General features: G+C 39.7%; 1 protein-coding gene across 1 annotated transcript in view; it reads right to left on the bottom strand.

Moving 5' to 3' along the window:
• The window catches only part of TSPAN12 (tetraspanin 12), a 30811-nt gene extending 5077 nt beyond the window's left edge, over positions 1-25734 (bottom strand). Inside the window, exons 1-5 of the mRNA XM_010581314.1 lie at positions 25655-25734; positions 24885-25020; positions 9913-9987; positions 5491-5598; positions 2471-2614 (exon numbers count right to left, since the gene is read on the bottom strand). Coding sequence (XP_010579616.1) covers positions 2471-2614; positions 5491-5598; positions 9913-9987; positions 24885-25020; positions 25655-25734 — 543 coding nt within the window. The remainder of the gene's footprint in view (positions 1-2470; positions 2615-5490; positions 5599-9912; positions 9988-24884; positions 25021-25654) is intronic.
• Between the last annotated feature and the right edge of the window lie 984 nt (positions 25735-26718).

The raw sequence follows: 26718 nt of genomic DNA, 5'->3' as shown, positions 1-26718 counted from the left end.
TGTTTTGAATCACTTTCTAAAAAAGCTTTTCTCCTTCAACTCTCCAAAGCAGAACTCAGACAGATTAGCCTTGCAAGTGTAAGTTGTTTTTGCACAATATTGATAAACATATTAGCAAGTATACTGTACGAGCCTGTAAGAAAACCCACAGGCAAGCACCATGGAAAAAAAAAATGTTTTGCCAACCTAATATTTTACATATCTCAAAGAGCAACAGAGTATTTTTGTGGCTGGTAAAACAGAACACAGCCTGTCCCTTTTTGGAATGGATTCTGCAGTCGAGAACGAAAAATAAATTTGCTAAGAGCTGAATCCATCCAAAATGCTCTGGGGTATGGTAGGGGAAGAACCGTAAATGTGCCCTTTAGGTTTCTTCCAGGAAAAAAGCCAGGCAGCCTTTGTTTTTACCAAGTTGGTCTTAATACAGCCCTTACGCTCTACACCATCATCATCTTTGGCTATTAATTTCCTCCAAGTAGAACCAAAAGAACCTGAACATACGAAGTGCACACAGAATCACTTTCCTGGAATACGGTTGTGGGAATGAAGCGTTAGCAGAAGAGATGACATGAGAAAACCTTGCAGTTTTGTCAAGACACTGCAGTGACTAGTAGTCCTTTTCAGAAATTTTTCAGCTTCCTGAGCTCAAAAATTAGTTTTTCATTGAGTGACACTGTTTACATACTCTTGCTTTTTCACATACACAGGAAGGATGCTCGGGGCAAATGAACATTCTGCAGCTTCTGTACATTTGCACTCCTTGAGGGCTCTCTACGGCAGAGTTGGTCTGTACGGTATCAATACTGGCACAGTATTACAAAAAGCAAGCATTATTGCAGAGTGAGTCACAGTTCTTTCTCCTTCAAGAATGTGAGAGAGACTGGCAGGCCCCAGAAGAAGCCCAAATGGCTTTCCCATTCAGAGACTGACACTTCTTAAGTGTAACCAGTGCTGCAAGCCTTGCCATAAGGCAGGAGAGGCTCTACAAGTAGCTGGTGGAAAGAAAACGGCCTCTGCTGCTGTCTTTAAGGTTCCCTAGCACAGACCAGCCTTCTGAGGCACCTGCCTTTTGGCAGCTCTATCTTCTCTCTTCCTCGGGGAAGTACACAAGGCCTAGGATGGATGTCTGAAAGCCCAGAATAGATTACACAATTTCTGCTCAGAGCGTCAATGCCGTACAAATCTAGCAAATCACTCCATGTCAGTGATGCCATTTCCCCAAAACTTGATTGTTTTCTGGCAATAGCTAATATTCATCTTGGCTTGTTTATATACTGAATCTCCCCTGCTTCAGAGGTATCTCTCCATAACTCTGGAACAAGAGCCACATAGTAGACACTTGTAGGAGTCTTGAACAGCAGTAAGGGACTGGGACAAGATAAAACAGTTCTTTGGGTGCTCTTCCATAATGCAGAGTTGCACTGTCCACTGGAGAAATGTTCATGCTGCAGCATCCAAAAGCACGCTTCTCAGACCCACCCTCCTTCCTATGTACCCTACATTACTCTTAAGCAAATGAAGAATGCGCCTCTTCTGAGATCCTTGTAACTACTTGACTGAGACATGCTTTTTGTCGCTATTGGACTGCCTGGACTGTTGGTCATTCTGACATTACTGAATGTACAATTAGAGGTCTTCAGAGGTCTGTTAGCATAAGAAAAATAGTAAGTAGCAAAGCAGTCTCCAGATAAAGGTACTTTAGACAACATTTTTTTGAGAACAGTTAAAAGAGTTTTAGTAGAGAACATATTTACTTGTTTTTGTAATTTTAACCCTAAGAACAGTAATGACTTGCTACCATGATCACCTCCCTTACCTACTTTGAGTTCAAATAAGCCCATCCTACTTTTAAAGTTGGGGGGGTTTAATTCTTTTAAAATAATAATCATACTGTAATGTAGAAGAGTTAGAGAAAAAGAGCATTTTCACACAAAGTTTCTATACAGGCTCACAGTAGAGCAACTGAATTACCTGCCTCCTTGCATGAGCGCTGTTAGCGAGAGAGCTCTCATCTTCTAAAGGACTTCTCAAAAGCATCCTTCACTGTACAGACCACTAGAGTCCTCATTACCATAGGGTAAATAGAATTTCTCTTAGTTTGGCAAACTGGAGAAAGGACATTACACCAAAACAAAATTTGGTCCAATCAAAAAATAAAAAAATTAATCTCCAACCTAACCAATATAAAACAAATACCTCAATGTTTAAGCATATCTCAGATGTTAACTGCATTGCTACTAACTTATCTCACTTCCAGGTAAGGGTGGCTGGGTGGGTTCTTTCCCTTCTTCCTTCCTCCCCCCACTTCAGCATTAATAAAAAATAAACATAAACAAACACAATAAACACTTTCCATAAACACAATTACTCTACAAACCTTTCTGCCACACTGCAAGTGTTGAGTTTGGAAAACGACTGGATCAGGAAGACTTTACAAAGCCTTCCAAAATATCCACATTTTTCTTCTTACCTCCTGATAAAGGTCACTGAGATCCTCATGATGTGCCTGCTTAGAGCATCCTGGGAACTCTCTGACACAACAGGAGTCGGGCGGCCAGTCCATCTCTGTCATTTCCAGCCAGTCTGTGAAGTACACCACCCCACAACATTTAAACTGCAAAGGAAGGATTAGCCAAGATCAGCAATAATGATGCTACTTTTATTAAAAAGTAGGTCATCAAAAAAGCTAAATAAATTCCTATTAACAACTTTCAAAATATTTATGTAGGACTAAATCTACAAGATTTAGTCTAAATCTACAAGAGCTTCCACATATCTTCTTTTGCTGTACTTTGACACAAAAGCAAGGTGAAAAATCTAATGTAGTGACCAGTGAACACCTCAGAAACAGCCAATGATACTGCTCTGTCATTTAAATCCCAACTGCTCCCTCAAAGGATGCTTCACAGAAATTGTCCTACCCTGTAATTCTGCTATCCTTACTACAAGGAACTAACATGTGATAATTTCATGTCAAAAGGGTGGCTAATGAGTAAGTATACCTGTGGCTAAAGGAAGTAGTAGGAAATTATGATTAAGGTCTTACTAGCGACGACTATTCCTGCAAGGCTACAACTGTGGACACATCTACTGAAAACTAGATGAGAAAAAGCATAGATTCATCTGAATACAGAAAAAAGAAGAGAAGATTTTAAAAGCGAGAAAAAAACGTATAGAAATCACAAACACTGAAAGGAAAAAGGAAAATGGAACGAAGGGGTACCACACTAAAATAAACACTGCAAATAGAATCAACCATAAAAGCAGGAAGTCTGGCTGCAAAGCAGATGAGCCATAATTGGCTATAAAAACCACCAGGACTAACAACCTGTCTTCTCTTCTGCAAAGCACACCGAGAGATTTAAAGCCAAACGACCAGCCTACTACATTCCTAGCTGCTTTCACATAAAAAAAGGGCTGAAGCAGCTACATTAGATTTTCTTTGGCATTGGATGGGGACTTGATATGACTGAAAAAAAGCCTTGCTGCAGGAATAAGATGGTGCTTTTTTCTGTCTGGATGTTATCCAGTACCAGCCTGAGTGTTTGTAAGTCATCGCCTGGTTCCTTTGACCCACGGGCTTGGGAACATTTGCCCCCCTTACACGCTTCAGAGCCAGAGTCCTGTATACCACACCACTACTCGGTCACAGTCGAGCAGATCAGTGCCCAGACACCACGTTGGCACACACCATGCCTTGACTTCAGCTGTCCTCTTCCAAATCTCACTTCTTCCTTTTTCACCACAGCTTTAATGTCTCTGTTTTTATCAGTCAAAATCCTCCCAACGTGGGACTTTCTATGCATGGAAAGCTCAAGCTTTGGCTCCTCGTTGTAATTGCAAAGACCACCTCATTAAACATCCTTTTCTTACTCTCAAATCTTTTCCTCCCCCACTCAGTTCTTCCTTCCTGACTTCAACTGACCCTTCCCATCTTCCTTAGCATAGTCACAACTCTGATATTAGACCAGCAAGGGCACTGGGGGGAAAACACATTTCCTATCTCTCTCAGATGTTAAAAGATACAGAAGAGCGAGCACAAAGCTGATCAGGCTGAATCTTTGGGAACAAAATTGTAGTTACAAATTTTTTCTTTAGGAAAGAAACTGTAATGCTGACTGAAGAAGGGCCCCAAGCATAATGCTCATTCAGGCATAAAGAACATACTCGGCTCACACATCCACCATCTGAGTTATGACTAGACAGAATAAAAATGAGAGCCCACCAATAGGAAGGAGCTGTAAAAGAGCCTTCTCAGTTCACTTCAAACTCTCCCCAAATCATTCCTCTGGTCAGAGATGGAATACAGGAAATCTACCTTCTAAAAGGAACTTTTTCTCCCCCGGAAGAGTTAAGACATAGTTGAAGTTTTATTACTAATATTCATATTAAACCCAGCCATTATGACAACACTACAACAACCAGGAGGATAAGAAGCAGCTTTTAATTTAATCAACCTATACATTTAAACCAAAATACAGTAACAGCTCTATTCAAGGAAATCAAGATCATTTGATCATATTATCTCAGATGCAGAACAGACACAAACACTCTGCCTGTGTATGAAGAATTACTCGGTTTCACAGAGCACTTGCATAGCCAGTGCAGGGGACTTGGGGGGGGGGGCGGGGATAACCTCATGGGGTCCTCACTCTTTCTTTCAGGTTTTAGTATAAATACAGACTAACCAAGTGCTGCCAGGAAATGTTTAAATAAACAGGAAATCTGTGCAACAATGATAGATTTCAACATTTCAACAAGGGCAGCACAATGACAGGCATTTAAAGAGTTCTTTTCCTGCACATGAGTTATATTTGGAGTTAATGGGTTTTACCTTGGGCAATTTCATGTTTTTGTAACATAATACTTCATTCTTTAAAAACAGTTCTGAATCTTAGTAGGCTAGAGGGCAAAGCTGTGAATACACAAGGAAGCTTTTTGGTTCGTTTCCCGCTCCCCGCCCCCTGTCAAAGGAAATAAAAACCCTGATCGCTTTCTCAAACCTCAGCCAAAGAGACAATGTTGGCATCTTTTTGGAAACTTTCTTTCCCACTCATTTCCAGCTAAACACGTATGTCCGTGAAAGGAAACTAACAGCCTACAGGAAGGAGAGCACAGTTTAATATTAAAGCAGCATATAGAAATGTTCACTTTATTTTACCTGCAGATTTTTAATTTTATATACATCATATGTTGTAATAATCCTAAAAGGTGTTGGTGTCCTAACCCTACTGGTAAAGGAGAAGACAGTGTAGCAACTTAACTGAATTTAGTAATATCCTTTTTTTGGTGTTTTAGCATCTTTAGGGCCTACAAAAGCTCAGGAGTTGGATATCAAGTGATGTTAAATGATATCATCACTGCACAGGGTTTCACATTAAATGAACTTGCATTTATTTACTCATTCACTTAAAAACAAACCTTTTCTTTTAGCAGATAACATTTACCAAGCACATATTACTTCAGCTGATGAATTAACTGTCATCTTACCTCCCGCTGGAAGAAATTCCAAGCATGGGTCAGCCACTGGTACCTAGGTAGGCCATAATTGGTCATCCTGGCTTTCAGCGTGATCATATCGGACCACTGCACTGGAACCTGGAGCAAGGAAACAGAAGTGATTCACACAACAAATCAGTTGGCTTGTGGCTCCAACTTCCATATGTTCTGAGATCTTTCCAGTGCAATGACCAAAATAACTTTATATGCAAATAAAAGAGGGAAAAAAGTGCTTTAATTTTTATGATATTGAAACTTTATGAGCCTTTATTAAAATATAAGGAAAAAAGTTATTTGTATCCTTTGCTTACAAATTAACGCACACTGGAAAAGAAGCTGCATTTCGGAGAGATTCAGAGATAGTTAGGTACAATTTGATTATACCATTACCAGATTTCTTACCTGGAGTAAAACTTGAACTGAGTCCCAACCATGTCATCAGGGATGGCATTTGTCTGCCCCAGTTTAGGTATCTCCCTGGCATCATCTTAGCCAATAAGAAGAAATGGGCAGCCATATGGGGCAATTAATCTCAAGATAAGTATTTTAAACAGAACAGATGTATATGATTCCCTTGAAGTCTCAAATCTACTTCACTGTCCAAGGTGACAAACTTAAACATCTAAGTATATAAAATTAATTGAGATGAATTCTACCCTGAGAGTCTTTTCAGTGGCTTTCTGGCTTTGCCTGGAATCCTGCATGCAGGTATCCTGAATGTACTCACTTCCAGTATCTTGCTCAAGAGCAGTAACAAGGAAGCATAGACAATGAGGCCCTGTGAAGTTTTCTCTTCACACACACTCATGGCCTTGTAAATCGTTTCTTCTGAAAGAAGGATTCTCGAAGTATTTTTCATTCAAATTTGACTACTCAGAAGTGAGGTACTGGTGTTCTCCATTGTCAGATTAGACCCCCAGTTAGTAATTTGTTAGAAACAATAGAAGCAAGTGCTATTGCACCTGGCATACAATGCAGTTAAGAGTCAAGATAAGAAACTAATTTCTGTTCAGCACAAATTGCAGTGTGCCAAACTAAAACAAGGAGCTGAACACTTCGCAGTTGCCCTTCTAGGCACACATACCATTCATGCTGGGTTTCGCCTTATTCCCATTAGCCTTAATAGTCATGCTGAAAGAAGTCACAATCGCAGTATCAGCTTTCATTTGGAAGGTGGGGGAGCCCAGCTCCTCTAGCTGCTATGACTTTGCTATCCTGTTCAATTTGGAGTGAACATTAAGGGTATTCTGCAAATAGCAGTAAATGTTATTTAAGAAAAAAAATGATCACAATACTTCCCAAGGAGCCTGGTCTTTGTTGTGCTAGATGCTCTACAAAAATATAGGGACAATCACTGCCTGACTGACCCTGTAACCTGCACAAGAACATTTGATAGTGTTTCTTTACTACCAAGTTATACTACATTTTTGACACCGTGGTAAAGCTTCATATATCATGAATATATTAATAATATCCCAGAACTTTAACACACCTTTCACTTAGCAGAATTTTTACTTAAGCTATAAAGCACTGAACTCACAATTGTCCACATGAAAAATATGTTAGCAGCAGAGTACTAAAAATACTTAAAAACAACATCACAGAATATTTCAAACACTTACACTGCTCACTATAATAAAATAATTTGGTTTCGTACTCAATGCATTTCTCTTTCTACTGCGTTGGGAGTTAGCACTCTGCTTTCTTTGGATAATACTTGATATCGCTGCAATTAAGCTCATATTTGCTAGACTATTTTTTTATTATCTTATTTGAGTTGAATACAGTCCAAGGCACCCAACTTCTTTATGAAAACAATGGAAGGCAGAGTTAAAAAAAAAATCACGACGTGAGAGAAGGAAATTAAGAGCAAGGCAAAACAACCTAAACCCCAATGTAGGAAGGCAATTTGAATTCTGGAGCTAAGGAGGGATATCAGAGTCTGTGTGTTTGACTGCTCCGAGAATGCCAACATGTCAAACGAAGGACTATGAAATAGCTTCCCATCAGCTCATGCACGTAGTAGTGCACATTGAGATGCATATGTCTCTATGCACTATACATCCACACTTCTCTGTAGTGTGTAGACAAATAAAAACTAGAGATGCTGGTTTGATTTAAGCGTAAGTTCTGTAAAGCTCAGTTTGCTGTTGAGATCTACTTATTATTATTTTTCTAATAAGTATCAAGGCTTGACCAATGCCCAAGTAAGCAGAGAACCCACACTGGCTTTTCAATCTTGTGGGTGGAATAAATTAGTCATGAGGCACACTTCACGCTGAGAGCTATCATGAGCTGGAAGGAAAATTGTTTATACAAGGATGCTTAGAGCCACTTGTCCACATGCCAAGGAAAGCCCATATTGGATCAGCAGAGGCAGTTACGCCTCACTGACATTTTTGACAACATCTCCCACCCACATACACTAATGCCAGCCGATTCTCTGAAACCCAACAGGGGCTTGTGTGATTTCATGCTACGCTGAAACCGACATGACATCAAGTCACCCCCATGGGTATAAGAGGGAGTCGTCTTATCTTTATCAAGTAGAGTAGGAGAAAGCATGCTCTAGGGAAGTGACCTGCACAGATATGAAAGAACTGCTGAAAAACAACTGTGCTGTTTCAGACTTCCCCATTCCCTAAGGGTCTCAGCAGCAAGAAACGTGAGTCTGGCCAACCTCATCACACGAAGAGCAGTAGTGTTAGGACAAAGGGAATAAGAAGAGGAAATTGGATGGAAAGGGAAAACAAAAAAACCCAGTATTTCAGGGGATGACAAATTAAAAAAAAAAAAATGTATAAAGGGAGAGAAGAAGACAGAAGACAAAAAAAGAAAAGCAATTGCTGAAGAGATTTTTCTTCTGTACTGTTTGCATGCTCATGTTCATACAATCGAACTCCTGGGAGAAAGACGAAGAACCAGAGGAGCGTGGAGTATCTGAGTTCACTGTGACCCACTGCAGAAGGTCCTGACATGGAGCTCAGTGCTGCTTCTTCTGGCAAAGGGGTGCAGGGACAGCCTTTTTTTTTTTTTTTTTTCCCTGGACGGAAGCAGCATCACCAGTGCCTTGACATATGGTAGGCCTATGTCGGCTTTTATCAAAATGTCCCAGGTTTAGGTCTCAGTAGCATAGCAGCTAACAAAGTTTCGGGGTCACACTAAAACACACCATAACTTCAGGTTCTCTAACTGAATAGTGAAGGCTGGAAAAGGCATGTACCAGTGCACTGAAGGCTATGTTATTCCAGACAGCTTCCACTGACAAGATTTCTGTGGAAAGACGGATGACAGTTATGACTGTCATCCTTGGCAAAACCCCTGCAAAGGGAAGCTGTGCCCATAGGATGAAGCATGCCTCTTGTCTGCGTTCCCCATTTTAAAATGCATCAACGTAAGATGACATTTAAAGTAAAGGGATAGCCTTAATCGCTGTTATATTAGAACACCCCTCCGGAATCTGTACCACAAGGGAATGAATGCTGATGCAAAGTGCTGTCACATAACTTCAGGCTTCAAATCTGCCAGATATTCCTTTGGTCCCAGTACCATGTAAATATCAAGAAGGCTCCCTCCCATCTTATAGAAATGTAATTGCTACTCACTGTTGGAAAGACCAGTATATTGGGCATATCTTGGCAGCTCAGAGAAAATATTTGTCCCTCTATTCATAAAAATGTACCAGACTGAGTACAAGACGTAAGGATGGAGCAGCCAGCAGAGCAACGTTTCAGTTTCATTTCTGCTCAACACTTACTCATTATCTTGCATGATGGTTACAAGTCTTCAGTTTGAAAATTAAAGGTTGGTACAGCGATAAAAACTAGACAAAGATAAAACCTCTTCAAAAGTTTACACATTAGTGTTTTATAGCTAAGACATGTTTTGCTTAAAACTGGCATTTATAGCTCATGGAATGGCAGCGTGCAGATTTTGCCATACAGCAAGTCCTCTATTGAAAGAACACACTGTCTGTTTACAATGTGGTACACTCAGCTATAGCTCTTTAAAACATGAGGAGCTTTTGGGGCAAAATCCCTTCAAATTCTCACATCCCCTCTCTCAAAATAGCCTATCTTAAGCCTGAAGTTCATACTTTATCCTCAAAACTTCCACTGACTTCAATGAGAACCTGCCTAAGCAAGAATTAACAAAAAATGAAGTCCTTAAATCAGGGGCTGCAGGATTTGGCTCTCAAATATGGAGGGGGTGGGAGAAACCCAGATACAACCTTCCAGACAGACAAGCTTTCCCAGAAGAATTCTGTTTAAAAAAAAAAAAAAGGCAGTCACTTGAAATTAGACCGTTGGAATAATGAACAAAGATAAACACTACAGGAATTAGAAAACAGCTAGCTAATGGAAATCTTTGCTTTCTTCTGTTGAAAAAATGCAGCCTCCTTTTCTGACTCACCGTTATTTCCTGCTCGTAGGTCCAAACACCACAGGCCAGTTCAACACAGAATATTACAAGCAAACTTCCAAAGTACTGCAGAAAACAGAATGGTCTTAATTATTTTTGATATTCAGGTTAACTTTGAAAAAAAGACTTAACAATATTAAAGGACATCTCAAAACATTATTAACATTTCACATGATTTAAGACACGGAATCTGAAATACATTTCTGTAACCAAAATATGAAAGATTCATGCAGCAAACTTTCTAAAAGTTTACATCATGTGACATTTCTTACTAACGTAACACAGCGCATATGAACATTACATCGGGAAAATAAATTAACTTCCTTGTTGCCCAAGAGTACAAGGCTCTCATGACACATTATGCTAAAACAGTTGCAAAGAGGACAATCTTTTTTCCCTCATATACGTGGCGGGGGGGGGGGGGGGGTTTTTTCCGGGGGTTTCCATTTAAGCAACATATCCAAATCATGCTAAGAGTGAAAAGGGGGAAGAAAAAAAGAAAAAGAATAAAAAAGAGAAAATTGACAAGACGGAAGCAAATAAGGTTCTTGAAAGCTATCTTCTTATCAAAGTAATTTAGATATTTGAGGTCAGGCATAAATGTACCAATATTTATTGAGATAGATTGAAATATCTTTGTCTATTACAAGATCTAACCCTTTAACTATTTAAAAATAGAAAATACTTGTATAAACGAAGAAGCTGTACAGGTCTTAGTTAAGAAAAAGCTTGCTGCTGCAATGAAAAAGAGTAGGACTATCTTCTGTATAGTGTCAACAAACCCTTTCTGAACTGCAGGATAAAGCTGCATGGAAATTAAGACTGCTTTAACTGGTGTTCTCTATTAAAAGTAACCCATTTATATTTTATTTAAAGCAGAAGTATAGTTCCCTTCATTGGCGACTCCAAACTTCCTTCCATGTCAATGGACTGAGCTCCCCCTTGTTCTCAGTACACAAGACTTAAAGTTAGAGTCTTCATGGATTTTAATTTTATTTGGAAATCAAAGCACCATCACAATATAAAATAGAATAAATACATAATTCCATTAGTAGGATACATGCCAAAAGGCTTCTAACTTAGTCATTTCATTCTGGAATCTATTTAGGACAGGTATAAAAGACACAAAACACATACTGAGGGTAAGTGAAATTTTTTTTTCTATTAAAGGGTCAATAAGCCATATTATTTAAAATAGAGAATATAAATCCACAACTGTTAGGATTTAGCAGTCAACTACACAGCACCTTTTTCATTCACCAAGTCTGGAACTGTGGAATTCACAGATACCTTAGCAGCTACTGAACACTGTCTTGCCTTAACTTCTACTTGCTGATCAAATCTAACTCCCCAAATTACATTTGTAGATGCAAATAGCCAAATTAAAAATATGCATGTAAAAATACTCATGTGAATTTTCAAGAGAAACCTGTACTCATACCCTCCCCCTGCAAAGGTCTGTTCAATAAAGATGGTGTTGAAAGAAGAGGTCCTGTTTTACTAGTCTTCACCACGTTACTTGCATCTTCACAGTCATTATAGCTGAACAACACATCCCATATCCTTACAAATCAACATTGTAAGCACACACAGAGGTCCAGTATAGGCCTCCAATAACCAATACATTCATCCTCCAAAGGTCCAAAAGAGGAAAAAATGAGTCGTACCTTGTAAGAACAATGATGCTTTCGCTAAAAAATAAATTCATGAGCTTCTAGACAATGTATCCACTATCACTGTAGTGCCTGCAAGTTATGCAAAGCGTTCTTAAAAAACCGTGGAAATTTACTTTGCAATGTATTCATTTCGAAAGGAGGAAAGAATGCCACAAGCTTTAGCTCTTCTAATTCATACAAAAAAAAATGTTTAGGGACACTATGGCTAATACCGACATTTTTGAGAGGGAGAACAACATTTTGGTGAAAAGTGAATTTGAGTTCCAGCTGTCAATTTCAGTGGTTTTATACTCTAATTGAATAACAAGGCTGGGACTGTCTGCTATCCCCAAATCTTATACAAACTCCCTGATCATGGTGAAAACAATACATCTGGTGGTGCATGTATGGCATTTTCTGGAAAACTCTAAATTTGCAGTTCCTTGTAACATTTCATTCATTCACCAACCTTAACATTTGAAACTTCCTCATTTTTGTCAGTGTATAGTTAAGAAAGTTTGTGGTAGCAGTTGGAGACAGAAAAGCCAAAACCAAGATTTTCTCCAGTTACTGAATATAGCCTGGGATAGAAAACTATTTAGCCCAATTCACTCATAAACCACTTCGGGTCTGCCAGGAATTCAGCGCTCCTGACTAGCTACATCTGGACACATCAGGGCACTGCGGAATCAAGCCTTCTGTCCTTAGAAAGCACATCTTCTGTCCATAAGGCAAAAGACAAGAAAAGACCCTAAGAATTTACACACATGAAAGCACATGCTAGGAACTGAACAACTGCAGGCACACCAAACTCGCACACAGGAGCTTCAGTTTCACTTTGCTATGGAAGAGGAATATTATACCTCTCTCTAAATGCAATGGTTTGCAAAACAAATAATTCTTATGTAAGTTGTGTGGGGAAAAAAACCCTCTAACTATTATTTAAATTTATTACCCCTAATTTCCATCTTCCAAATACAGAAATTATTACTGGCTTCAATGCTTATTCCTTGTCCCCAATTAAATTCCCACAGGAGTCTGAATGCTAAATGCATCTTCCTGCATTTACACACTTCTGCTTTTTGCCAGACGCAGGGACTTGGTTTTGAAGCAAGGCTTAATATTTCTTCCTACGGGCTGAGTGGCTATGCTTTGTCCAGGAGATTAACTCACTGAGGAGCACTATTGTACATTAAGCTCAAAACTGCGCCAGCAGGTCACTTATATTACCTTCTACAGCACACCTCCCTCGGAGCACTCTTGGCCATTGCTGAGATAGTCTACTGTTTTTTCATTTCTCTTTTGGTGTTTTTTTTGGCAGGGAGGGTAGGATAGGGGAAGGCACAGAAGCGAGTGAGTGGTTTTGCAAAGATATCTACAGGTTATCATAAAATAAAAAAAACTACAAGCAATTAATGCAAAGCCACGATCACTTCAAGAACTAGAGACCTTTTACATGGCAAATACTACAGACTTAACATTTTTCTTTTGTAGGCAATTGGTAATCAGTATCATTCTCTCCCTAGTCAGTCTATGCAAAATCATCAGAAAACTGAAGCGGTGCCTTCATCCTGCTAGAAACCCGGTGGAGTCAGTTTCACTGAAAAGCACTAGCCATTTACTGCTCCTCACTAAGCCATGGACATGCATGTGGCCAAGATCCCAAACTTCAGCATCCCTGCAGTGTCAAATGGATGTTGCCAGTTAGCAGGAGCTGGTTGTCCTGCAACCTCTTCATTAAGCTTGCTCACCACCACTGGCCACAGGGGAGGAAGGCAGGCAGAAAGACAGGCAGCAGCTCTGTAAAGCAGTAGCTTTCCAACAGCAGCATCTCCTCTAATACCTGGAATGTTGCACAAGCACCTGGATTTTTTTCTGCAGCGATGTATGGGTATGTGTGTGTGGCTCCATTGTCAGAGTGCACAGCTGCAGTACTGACAGCCTGCGGAGGCTTACACAACTGTACTTTTCCAGCACATCAGTCCTGAAACAGAGGTGAAGGAACTGGGGACTCCAGAAGAATGCTGTTCCCTGTCCTTTCTTGTACAAGAGACCAGACAGGAAAGAAGTGGGAACAGAAACAAAGTCATTACTGTGAAAACCACTTTCAGAGAGATGTAAAGACACAGAGATGAAGGGCCAAGGAAAGATATTAAAGATACTCCCTATGTAATCACCAGATCCTGTTCTGCTGGAACACTCTTCATGTGGTACAGGCGTAAAAGTAACCACAGACGACATCCTCATCCTACCCTGAAACCTCCAATGCAGAAACCACACATCAGCAGGACAGAAACCCACCACAATGAATACTACCTGCTAGTGCAGAGACACTACCAGATCATACTCAGCCACTACAGCTTCTAACAGCCTCCAGAAAGGTCTTGTTCTTGTGCAAGTCACACAACCGTAAGTCCACTTCTACAGGGAATTCATACGACATATTGAATGGAAATCCAATCATGATAAAATTCAACCACAGAAGGGAGGTAACCATCAAGTAAATAATCAAAGACAGGGAAAAAAGAAACCAAAAATGGGGACTAGCATTGAAGTAATAGGTTTTGTGCCAATTCAGATGGCCATTCAGATAGCTATCTGCATAAAGACTATCAAAACCTGATAAAGCACTAGAAAGGTACGTGGTATTTTCAAATATGCGTTAAAAAAATCAAAATAATTCAAAACTATTTTTAGAAAGATCTGTATGGACTGTCTAAATAGGATCAAAAGTTTTAGTCTAAATAAGATTTCTGCACACTACAGTGGCATCCCATAAGAGGGTACAAGCTCCGTATATGCCAGTGCTTCACACATGGAGCACATACACTCTGGCATATGCCCAAAATGTCTTCCTATCTCTCCATCTAAGGCTAAAAACTGAACTACAAAATTAATTTATCCTAATTATGACATTTTTTGCTATTCTCTTTGTTCTACCAAACTGAGCAAGTGACCACCACCACTCAATACATTACAGGAACACATTTCTTTCTTGATCATCTCAACCATTTAGATACAAACACAAATAAAAATAGCAAGTGCAAGCACAAAACCACTATTACTGAATCTAAGATACTCTGCATTTATTTAAAAGGTGTTTGTTCCAACAACTCCATTCTGTTCAGAGAGTAATGGCAAAGAGCACACACATGACGTGCCTCCCCATAAAATCTCTCCCTCATGGCTTTCTATCCTGAAGAGTACAGGAGTTTTTTGTTGCAATCGTGGGCAATTGCAGGGTAGAATATAAAGCATGAAGCACAATGTGTTATGTTTTTTGCAGAGATGCAATACAAAACTCTTACTATAGTTCTAGAGACTTTTTGTCTTGAATATGCCACACAATTCCTGCAATTAATCACTTCATATAATTTGTCTATGCTTTTCAGGCAACAGATGAAAAGAACTGGTGAAAAATAACCTTCTACTTTTGTTACTAACATGGCAACAGGAGGATGGAAAAACTGGGACTTCAGAAAACACAGTACATGGAGGGATTTTGTAAAAATTTTGCTCCTCTTCCCACCCCAGTCCGCATTTTAAGCGCCCTTCTCCAAAGTAATTCCAAGAACACAGAATTTTTCAGAGATTTTTTGACAGTGGAAATACTAAATTCTGATTACATTTAGCAAAGGAAAACTAGAGTTAAAACTCTAGGGTCCTGCAGTAGTCTCCTTCAGTGCAATAGCCAGGGCAATGTGAATAACCAGTGCCCTATTATCAGCCACCGTGATAATCCCACTGGCACAGACACAAAACCCACATGACTGTCCTCTGAGGATGCCCTTCCAAACTCAGGTGTAAAGCATTATGCCAGAAATGAAGCTAAGAGCAGGAGCCCTCATAGAAATTTGATGACTTAGGGTACTCAGTGACCAACAAGTCACTATGGCCCTCTGGTGCTGAGCAGCCCAGGCAGGTAAGGGTAGCCATACCACAACGCTGTGCATACCCAAGTATGTTCCTGAAGTGATACCATATGGGGTTTTTTTCTGCTCTGCCACAGCTGGGTTTGGTAATTTTTTGCCAATGACCTATGGAACGCCTCATCAGCATTCAGCTACTATAACCTGTAAAATCAGTGGGCTGTTAGCCCCCGCACAAGGAGAATTGAAGACCTGAACACATTCCCAGTCATGCTCTCTTGATCCTGCTCATACCAAACACGGTATGATCATTCTGTTTCCAGGCTGAAAGTGTGATTTGGAAGCAAGACTCTAGGCAATCCGCAAAAACATGAACCGAGACAGGGCTCTGCAGCAACCCAAATTTCATCAGAAGTAGAAAGGCACAAGAGTGGCTTAATTCATCTTTTTTCTCCCTCAAACCTTTCAGTTTGCATGTTGCATGATGCTCCTGTTACTGGGATTAGGACCCTATTTCATCTCTTCTGACAGCTTCCTAGTTAACTACTGTCATCCTAGAAGACTTCACAGTCTACCAATTCATCCCTAGAGGACAAATATATCCCATAACACAACATACTCAAAATACTGACTTCTTAAGCCCACTTCCAGACAGTGAGAAAGCAAGACAGCATTCTGTATATGAAAGCAAACGGCAATGGTAGGCAGGAGCTAATGACTGGAGTCAGAAGTTGCAACATGGTGAAGAAAAGCGAGAGCTTGGGGAGGCATTGCAGCTTTTGGAGAATCTGGTCTACAAGACTGCAGAAATCCTTCCATTTTTGAGCAAATGTGCCTGTCTTTGAAGGATCAGTGTATTTATTAATGAATCATCATTCACATGCTCGGTATTTCATTTAATAAACACCTTTTTTCAAGCTGTACCACTCTTCCCAAGCATTTTTCTTTTCTGACAGAAGATATAAAACTTTTTATTTTTTTCCTCCTCAGACGCAAGAAAAACCACAACTCTTATGTCAGAGCAAATGAAGAGTAGCTGATCAGCAAGTCCAGCCTCCTCAGACTTGCTGTCTGGTGCTCACACCACTTTCTTGGGCAACGTGGTCCATATGGCAAGAGAGGCAAGGAAAGCTCTGGGAGGGAAGGGCAGGGGCTGAAGGAGATTCCAAGGGTAAGGGAGCTGCAGAATGAAACCTTACAGGAATCTCTAAAAGCCTGGAGTATATGGTATGTAAAACAAATGCCAGAAGATTTTAAGAGGGTTATGCATAGCATTTCCCAATGGCTAACAGCCTGAGCGCGTCAGCCCTGTTCTTCTGAGACGCAAGCCATCCAGACATCTGTCTGCACCCTGAGAAACATCAGATGACCACCACCGCTGGATCACCAACGGGAACAAGACTCTTTCTGTGCAAAACCTAGCAGGAAGCCCTTCCTCCCTCAGTAAGTTACAAGCTATGGTTCCCTTTATTTTTGTTACAGTTTACAAACTAACAAGGTTATTTTAATGATTAATCCAGCTCTACTTTTTAAAAATGGAGCAAGCACTCATTAAATAGAGTCAGACAAGCTGCATGGAAAACTGAAATCCTCTGTTTATCCACTCCAGCAGCACAAACTTTCCCCTGCCCCCCCTTCCTCCCTCCCTCTCCAGCTCCCTCAGCCCTGCCCTGAAGGGATTAACAGTTCATTTGTCATTCCAATTTAAAATTTGGTTTACTTGCCTGACAACACAGAAATTTGTGAGACACAGTCACAAGTCAACAAGGAAATGGGCTGAAACCACCAACTTACATTAGCTACTGAATGCCATCCAGTTCTTTAAAATAAATGCATTCCACAGCAAAATGATCAAATACCTCTACAATTTTAGATTTGTTTTCCCAGATCACAAAATTTTATCAAAACATCTTGAAGCCTGGGGCTTTTGCAAAGTCCAAGTTTTATATAAAAGCTACCACTTTTTCCAAAAACTTTATAACTAATTTTCCTAATTAAAAAAAAAAATTGATGGCAATGAACATTTTATTTTTCTAAGGTATGTGTCCAAGTTCTTTTGATTGACCCCTTTGCTTTTTTTAAAAACTAAACAAATTTTTTTATGTATAATTTTTTTTAATGTATAATTAGAACTTTATTCACAGCCTCGATTCTTCTGTAAGATATTAATGACCTGTTTTAAATTTTTACTTTAACGGTTAATCTTTGCTTATAGAAGTAAACAGGTATTACTTTGGAAATAAGCAAATGCACACTTCAGACAATTATTAGGATTTATTTGCTCAAGGCTTAATTATCTCAAGTCAATGAACTCCAAGGAATAAGGGTCACTGCAAGGTCATGGTAAAGTACTGAACAGGACATAGGTAAAGATAGCCATTAGACCGTAATTTCCTCATGGCTCACAATTTTCCCTTCGCCCTTCTTCTCCCCTTATTTCATAGGATTTATACTAAAACTAAAGTTTCCTGTTCCACACAGATTTTTCAAACAGCTCCCTTCATCTCTCTACCCCCTCTTTATTTTCTACCAAGGAAATTAAACACCATAAAAATGCTTCTTTAGTCAAGAAAATCCTTTTTCCTTGTAAAATAGACCAATTCGGGGCTGATACACACAATATCTCTGCCTCAGCATTCCCCAAAACACTTCAAACAATTCACCATTTTGAGTGGAGGAGTGCTCTTAGATATAAAACCCATACCACAGCCCCTGTGCACAGAGCAGAGTGTCTCTGTGGTTAATTAGTCAAAAGGGCAAGATTAGGCAAGAAAAACAGATTCATTTACCTGACAGGACATCCACTCTAGACTCAGTTTGTCACAACAAGAACACAGTTGAACCACAGTGTCAAGGCATGCCCCACCAGTGAGTCTGGGCTGCGTTTCAGAGAAGACATGGAGGTTTGGCTGGGCTTTGTGGATCTGGTCACTCATTTACTCCTTCCTTGCTGTCAGGGACTCTCCCATTCCCTACTCCTTTCAGCAGAGGAAAAAAAAAACTGGGCAAACGAGCAACGAGAAAAGAGGAGCTGGGCAGGACAGAGGGGAAAAAAGCACCATGGCAGCAAGACCACGTATTACATCAGCAGCTTCCCATCTTCTTTTCTCAGTGAAGATGCAGCATCCCTTATTCCCATCCTGGCATCACTCCCAGCTCTCTAGCCTCGACAACCCCAGTCCCGTGAACCTACTATCATACCAGTCCCTGTCTTTTCAATAGCTTCCTGGTACCCACTTCTATCATTCCGCTTCACCAACCTTTCTATTACTATCTTCCCCCCTCTGTTCACCAGGGAGTACCACTCCAGAGCCCTTTTCAGCTCTGGTACCGTTTTGGTCTCTTCTATTGCTGCAGTTAGGAATGACTTTCGAGAACTTGGAGGGTGGAAGCAATATTAACAGCGTAACAAGTGGGAATGGGGGAAAACAGGAACAAGGAAGACAAAAGGAGCAAGTCTTGCTCCAAAAGTTTTGGATCATATGGCCAGACGTGGTGACACCTAGTAAAACGAATACTCAGGACACACATCCCCAAGACCAAGCAAAGAGCCACCCCCATCAGGTGAGCCTAAAAGTATATCGTGCAGTGCAAAGTGTGTCACAGAATTCCAGGCAGCATGTTTCATGCTGAAAACATACTGGAACCATAAAATGACTGCACCTGTCAACAGGTATTTACCTTTTAATTTAGCACTGTACCTTTTTCCATAAGGATGAGCAAGTGGCTCTTCACTATTGCAGAAGTACGCAAAAAAAAAAAATTTTCAATGGACAGCATCATAACTGTACTGTCCAACCTTGCTGTCATAAGTCAAAGGCATTTCCCTGAATAGCCCTCAAGGGGCTGGACAGTTCTTGTTACTTTGAGCTGCTGGATAACTGCGCCAAATAGCACCGCGCTGCCTCTGCTCTGTTACAACACGGCTGTGCATTCAAGGCAGCTGCTAAGCGCTGGGCTGAAGGAAGCAGATCATCACCGTGAGCGCAGCAAATATTTGGATTTAAGCCAAGCATTTGCAAGAAGAGCAGGACACTCCCACCAGCTCAATTCCTGTCGTGCTCCTCCACCCCAACCCTCTTCCCTCCACGCTGCTCAAATAGGCAGCTGCTCTTGCTTGCAGTTCATTCAGCAGGCAGCACCCTTCTTCTCTAAATGCCTCCCAATAACCCGTATAATGCTGGGCAAGGCAACTTGCACCTCTCATCTCTAAGTTCCCTCTCCTAGTTAAGAAAATTAGGCACTGTTTCAAAGCACCTCCCTTTTTCAAAAGTCTTTTAAGTACGTACACAGCGGTGTACATCGACACTGGAGAACACAAGGTCAACAAAACACACCTCGTGCTCAGACAGACAGAGAGATTGGCACTGGAGCCCAGAACCAGTGTAGTCCACTCCACCGCGCTGGGAGCCCTGCAGAGTGCATCAGCTCCTGCAAAGCCCAGCTCTGCTCTGTGGTGACACTGTGGCATCACAAACACCGATCTCAAGATATAACAATCTGAACCTTAAAAATCCTGATCTGAACAGGAAAGAAGCTTACCCTCTACCCCCTTTCAAGGCAAAAAGATGTCTAACAATGATTAGTACCAGCATCTCCTCGAGCAGTTCACCTTTGAATTGAAAGTTAAAAATGGGGGGGGGGGGGAGCTCTATTTATTTTCTTGAGAAAGTTGCTTATATCTGAAACTGCTGGGATATAATAAAAATTGGTGAACCTTAAGCATACTTTCTCTTACAAGTGGAACATCAAACAAGCAGCACTTCAAAATGCAAGCTAAATGTCCAGCCCCTTACTTACCTACTGACTATCTGAACTTGACTTTTAGCACAGTACTGGCTTCTCATCAAACTTATACTACAGTATTAAAAACCCACTCAAACCAGTCTTTCAACAAGGCAGGCCAAGCTGTCTTCTGCATCTTTGTTTTCCTCCTGCTCACATCACATTCATAAATAAACTGCTGATAAAAGGCACCAAAGAGGAAAATTAACTCAGCCTCTGTCCTGTCTAATTCTAAACTGCACAGGTTTACACCAATTATGTTTGTCAGTTATTGCTTCCCTCTCAATGCTTGGTAGTTAAATAATGAAGAAATACTTCTGGTTGGTAAATAACAATGCCAGTGCCAAATGTTAGTACAGGGTACTGAAGCAGCTGTGACTGTGGTAAGAGTCCACATGGGTCAGAACAAATATCATTTATTATTACAGAACAAATAACCTATATTATGCATTATTGCAGAAATACATGCTGCCACAAAAAAAAAAGACAGAAAAATTAATGATCACAAAAATCGCCTACTAATTGATGCCAACTGTAGCCACAAGTACTGCAGAATAGTTGGTGCTGCGGTACCGTAGAGCAGTCAACATTTCACACAGAGTAACAGTGCCTTCTAGAAAGACATTCGCAGTTATTGATATCTTGCAACACAGCAGATGTCCAAATTCAATGGCCTCCTACCACCTCTGCATCCACCTGGATGGAAATGGGCGTATGGGTATAGAACAATCTGCCCAAGTGGTGATGCAGTCAGCGGTTCCCTGTCATTCTTCAGATGGACTTCACCACTTTCACCAACACTGCATTTAGCCGGCTGAGAACTACTGACATGGAACAGCCACATTCGTCTTAGGTTTGTCACGTGTCCAGTTTACCTTTTCAACCAAAACACAGTATAATTTCATTTTTTCACTTTATGAAATATTTGCCTGCTTTTAAAGAAAAGATCGGTTTAGTTTAATGATGATTATTCTGGTTGTCTTTCAGCTCAATTAACAGACAATTTAGTCTGCCAAGTTCCAATTTATAACCAGGTTCTGACACAACCGAATTAACAAGCTGTTTGACCACACACCAACAGGGTCTAACAACGTTTAGCTCTGAGGAATATTTATTTCTCTTCCAACTTTATGATAAAAATCAGTAACAGGATTTGCCCTATTGACTATCAAATATTTCTAACAGTTTTTCCCTTTGTTAAAACATATGCAGACAAATTTGAATCCTGTGCTGTCTGAATGCTGTAATTAAAGAAAACTCATAGTTACAAATGCCAGAAATTTGCAATGAAAACTCCAGCCAGGAAAATATTTTTCCAGTGGGATTTTCATGAAGCTCTTCTTGTCAAGCAAGAGTTTACTCTTGCTTTAATAAAAAAAGAACTTCAAAAAAATTCACACACCCTTAAGGTTATTATTCTTAAAGAACATATGCCATGGGGGGTGGGGGTGGTTTTTTTTTTTTTTAGTTAGGCTATGTGCACAACAGACTTCAAAAACAATCCAAAACGTACAGGGCCTCAGAAGAGAAGAGGCAAATGATGGTTCTGGATTTAAAAAAAATAATTTAAAGAACCTGGTTTGAAAAACTGTAACAAGCATCATAAAACCCAGACTCTAGTTTCTCATCCTTTGACTTTTTACACATTCAAGTCAGTGACTTGGAAGAGTCCAGATTTTCCAGTTTAGGCTGGCATCACAGTCACTTCTACATTGAGGACGCTGGTCATTCACAACACACAACAAAATTATATTATAGACACTTAAGGGACACATGGGCTCTTTACACCAGCTAGCCTTCAGGACTATGCATTCCTGAAGCAATTAAAATTAAATGATCATAGCTTTAAAATGCTGGTTCTACAAATAATCCAGAGTATGCACCTCAGAAGACTGAGGTGTTATTTTTTCTTACTACTAAGCTGAGTAAACATTAGTTCAATTTATACTTATGCCCCATGTGAAGATGGGAAGGTTTCAAGCATTTAATTGCTAAGATAAAATTTCAAAAACAAATTAAAATAATTATGTATTCAGATGTATTAAAAATATCTAAAACCATAATATATATATTTTGTGGTCCTTATGCTTTATTAGATTTTTCCAAAAATCCAATTCAATTAACGACATTAGCACTAGCAATTAGCATGCTGCCAGGAACGTCAAGATTTGTGTCCAAATATCTCTGCATGCCATCATTTATGGCTGTTCATGTACTTCAAAAAGAAGATTAAAAGCACGACTGAAGATATTGTTAATGTTTTACATGAAGGTTCTTTTTCTTTTAGTTCATCTGATTGTAAAAAAGCTCATTTTGTTGATCCATCACTTTTCTGATTAGTCTGATGAATGAAGCATTGACTTAACGTCTGCACACTTCTGTGCTATAACGCGACTGCATTCATTTAACAATTAATCAAAGACAATGACATGCTTAGGAAGATATCATTTAGTTTTGCTTATCAGTTTGCTAGCAAGAGCAAATTCTCAGGCTCCTGAAAATGAAATATTGCAACATAAAATGATAGAAATGTCTTGTTTTGATTTAGTATAATTTGACTGCCTAAACACACTTTAAATAATTTATTTCCAGATGGCATTAAAAGCTACAAATGATTTCTTCTTTTCACTGGCAGTTTAAATAAACTGAAGGCCAAAACCAGTTTGAACTTCATTTTCTTTTTAATTAGTTAGGATTATTTTTCAAGGCTTAGACCAAAAAACAGTAACTTTTTTTCCAGATACTATGTAGCATTGATCTACATCACATAGTTTCTTTTGCCTTTTAATTGATTTTAATTCACATTAAAAACTATCATGACTATAAAATAAAAAACACTTTATGAAAATAATCTTACAACCTTACCATAAAAACTAAGGGTTTATAAGTTTACCATCTTTTAATACTTCCACTATTTATATAAAACAAAAATATGTACAAAGCCCTTTTAAGGTATGTAAGAAAGATTACTAGATAAATAATTGCATGGTATGAAATTACGTTAATCCATTATTTTTATGCAAGTGCTTATAACTAAGTAATATCTGCCTTAGAACTTATTCCCATTGACTTTAACATTGCAATGTTAAGATCTAGAGGTAAAAAATGCATGACTATTATATTACTATAAAGTATTCAGATTTAAATGAGAATTCTTCCTAACTATATAGCTTTGAAACAATAATATTTATACTGTTGACTTAACAAATATCCAAAAGGGGAAACAGCATTTGCCCTTCTTGCAATTGAGGAACACTTCTGCTGCAGACCTTCAGCTGGAAGTCTCAAATAAAGCTTACTCCAACCCTCTCAAATAAAAAAGACATTTTAATACAAAACCCCAGTACAGTTTCCCAACTGTTTTAGCTGTAGTTAGAATATTTCCTATTAAACAAAGCAAAGGTTGCATAAATGTCAGCCAACTTCTCACTATTTTTTTTGTCGTTTTGTGCAAGATTTGTGAGGTCCAGCTATCATGTACTTAAGCCTGCAAAGATCCACATGAAAAATGCAACCATATACAGTTTGCGAGAACCCAACACAGACTGCAGTGAAAAAACAGCAGGAGCCCAACTCTACTTGTGTAAGACTCCTGGATATTCTCAAGAGCTGAAAGATTTTACCTGTCTACTTCCTCCTACTCCAATTAGGATAGCCAAGTCTGACACCTCTTTCACACCCACTGCTCCCACTCTCTAGGGCTTACAGACTGCCTGGAATCCTGCTTATCCTCATGTTAAAAGACAAAGCCCAACTCTGCAAAGGGCTACCAGCTAAACTTCTAACAGCATACAGGTATGACACTCCTTGATCTCAGTGTTGCCAATGGTCTAAATATTTTTAAACTCCAAACCTTTAGCATTTGTGCAAGTTTTATGGGCTTTTTGGTTTGGGGTTTGTTTTTTCTTGTGGCTTTGTTTATTTTTCTTTTTTTTTTTTTTTTAATTGTCCTCAACTCACTGACTTCCAGACGAAGAAAGAGACATTTGGGTCCCTTGACAGTTGAGGCCTCATCACAGTTAAATTATACACAGACTCTTGTGCAGGAGAGACTATTGCTTTTCAGCCGCTGTTGGCTCAGTTATGTAGCCTCCGAACAAAGGAAAAAGCTGGGTACTTGGAATTTATTTCTGAACTTGCTCACAACCAAATGCAACTGCAAAATCCCACATCCACGTAAGAGAAGGCAAAGCTTCTGAGTACACTCAGAATTAACCTTCATCAGCTACAAATGCTGTTACTTTATACACACAATCAACTCTGGGAATAAAGCAAAGTCTAGGCTATTTAGCTGTTGCACAGCCAAGAGTCAAAAGGGTAGCATAAGGGTTTGTTTCAGAGCACTCAGACTCACGTTCCTGTAATTATTAGTACTTAAGAGTGTGAGTTATTTTTCCCTTCAGCAACTCCTCTACTAAATGAAGTGGATTTTTGCAAATGAGACACTGCTTGTCTTTCAGTCACAGCATAATGCAGTCTAGGCAATAAATTCTTTCCTACTGTGTGCTTTGCAATTACAATTCCTCACCGATATCATAATTCAACATGGTAATAAAAAATAATCAGTATTTATCTAGTGCCTGTGGATTAAAACTTTTCTTACACTGTTGAAGCAAAGCAGAAGTTAGCTGCTTTTAGAGGTTATGAAACATACCCAGACAAGGAGCAACAGATTTCTTTTCACTGTTCCACAGTAGCCCAGCATTCCAACTATGATGAGGAAACAGCAGACTGCAATCATGACCGGGTGGACCACAGGAAAGTAAGTCAAAATGACAGCCTCCTCCACCCTAAAACCAATCAGAACCATAAATCAAAAAAACCCATAATCACACAAAAATGATACAGAAGAAAAACTAATACAGCCATTAAAACAAAAACGGTGGATTAGCAGATGCATTCTTTCCAGCACCTCACACATTTCACAGAAATATCTTCTACATGGTTTTATTCAGGTACCAGAAAGTAACGCATCATACAAAATCTCTTTGGAGTGAAGGCGATCTTCCTATCCTGCACTTGCACAGTTTGTAGCACAATGAGGCCTTGTCCCATCACTAGGGCTCATAAGCACTGCTGTCATAAAACTAACAGCATTCCTAAATCTCTGGACTGAATAAAGTATTCAAAACTAAACAGTAATATAATATGGTTACATGTTGGCAAAGGGCCAAAAATTGATCCCTGTCAGAAGAGAAAGGCACAGGAATAAAACAAGACTGAATTCATATCTTTCCCCCTTCTCTAATTTCAACTGATGCCAGAAATGGTGGTAAAAATACACCTTTCAACAAAACAATAATTAGCCCAGCTGAAGGCTTCTTAATTCTAGAAATCCTCATTAGGAAACTTGCCATACAGAATGAATGACATATACCACAATCAATCATCCACACAGATTAATAGGTTTAAGGAAAGCTTTACCTTGTTTCTGCAGTTAAAGTGAGAACATTATTCAGGTAGTCTCTCATCCAAGCCGAAACACCTAATATGCTGATGGACATCAACTAAAAAGAAAAGATTAATTTATTTATCATACATTTTTTAAAAATTGCAAGATCATTCATAATTTAAGTAGAGGATCAGTGCATCTTTCATGCATTCATTTATCCAAAGAGCATCTGTCCCCAAAATTGTACTTCTATATGCTTAGAGTTGGTTTGTTGCCCAAGTATTTAGGGAGCCATGACAATAATCTTCTCTCCCAGTATGCATAATAAATGCCTGGATACCTTCTCTTCCACCTGGTGATGCCACTGCCGGCTCAAGTCCCACCGCTGCACAACACACCACAGAAACAACAGGAAGGGTTAATGCTGCTAAAACCAGCGACTCTCAGGGCTCAGAGGTGATACCCACCAGTCTGTATGAAACCATGAAGCCACACTCAGGTACACAGCCAGTGAAGAATAATCTGAAGCCCCTTACAGGATATAACATTACTGATACACTGACACAGAGGAGAGGAGGTTTATCTTGGGGTTAAATTTAGAAGAATCTGATTCTCTCGCTCATTCAGAAAAAGTCACACCACAAACACTATACCTCAGTTTCCTGAACCATAGAATGACAATAAAACTCACCGTACTTCAATTATAAACCCCAGATCATCAAAGCGTTTGGGTGCCTAACCTGCCAGGCACTTGGGAGGCATAAAGCCACTACGCTTTCACCAGGACTGCTCCTACGGCAAATAAATCCCTGAGACTGAACCCACCTAGAATTGCCACCACCTCAACAGACCCGGATTTCTTGTCACCTGATGCCACTGTGCACTCCGGGATACCCGAGACCTACCAGCAGAAGCTCTGGCCTCCGATTTTCTTGAGAAGCCAAACCTGAACAAGGAGGTCAGGACACACCTGACACGCCGTGACAGCACCGCTGCAGCAGAGGTACCACTAGAGGAGAAAACACTCTTCACGGCACTTGTTCACGTATTTTGCACCGGGCTACGTAAGTCGGTATGCCCTTCCTCCTGGAGGAGG

Source organism: Haliaeetus leucocephalus, unplaced genomic scaffold, assembly GCF_000737465.1.
Source record: "Haliaeetus leucocephalus isolate CR32 unplaced genomic scaffold, Haliaeetus_leucocephalus-4.0 Scaffold763, whole genome shotgun sequence".
Lineage (NCBI taxonomy): Eukaryota > Metazoa > Chordata > Aves > Accipitriformes > Accipitridae > Haliaeetus > Haliaeetus leucocephalus.
This window is presented reverse-complemented; position numbering and strand designations above follow the sequence as displayed.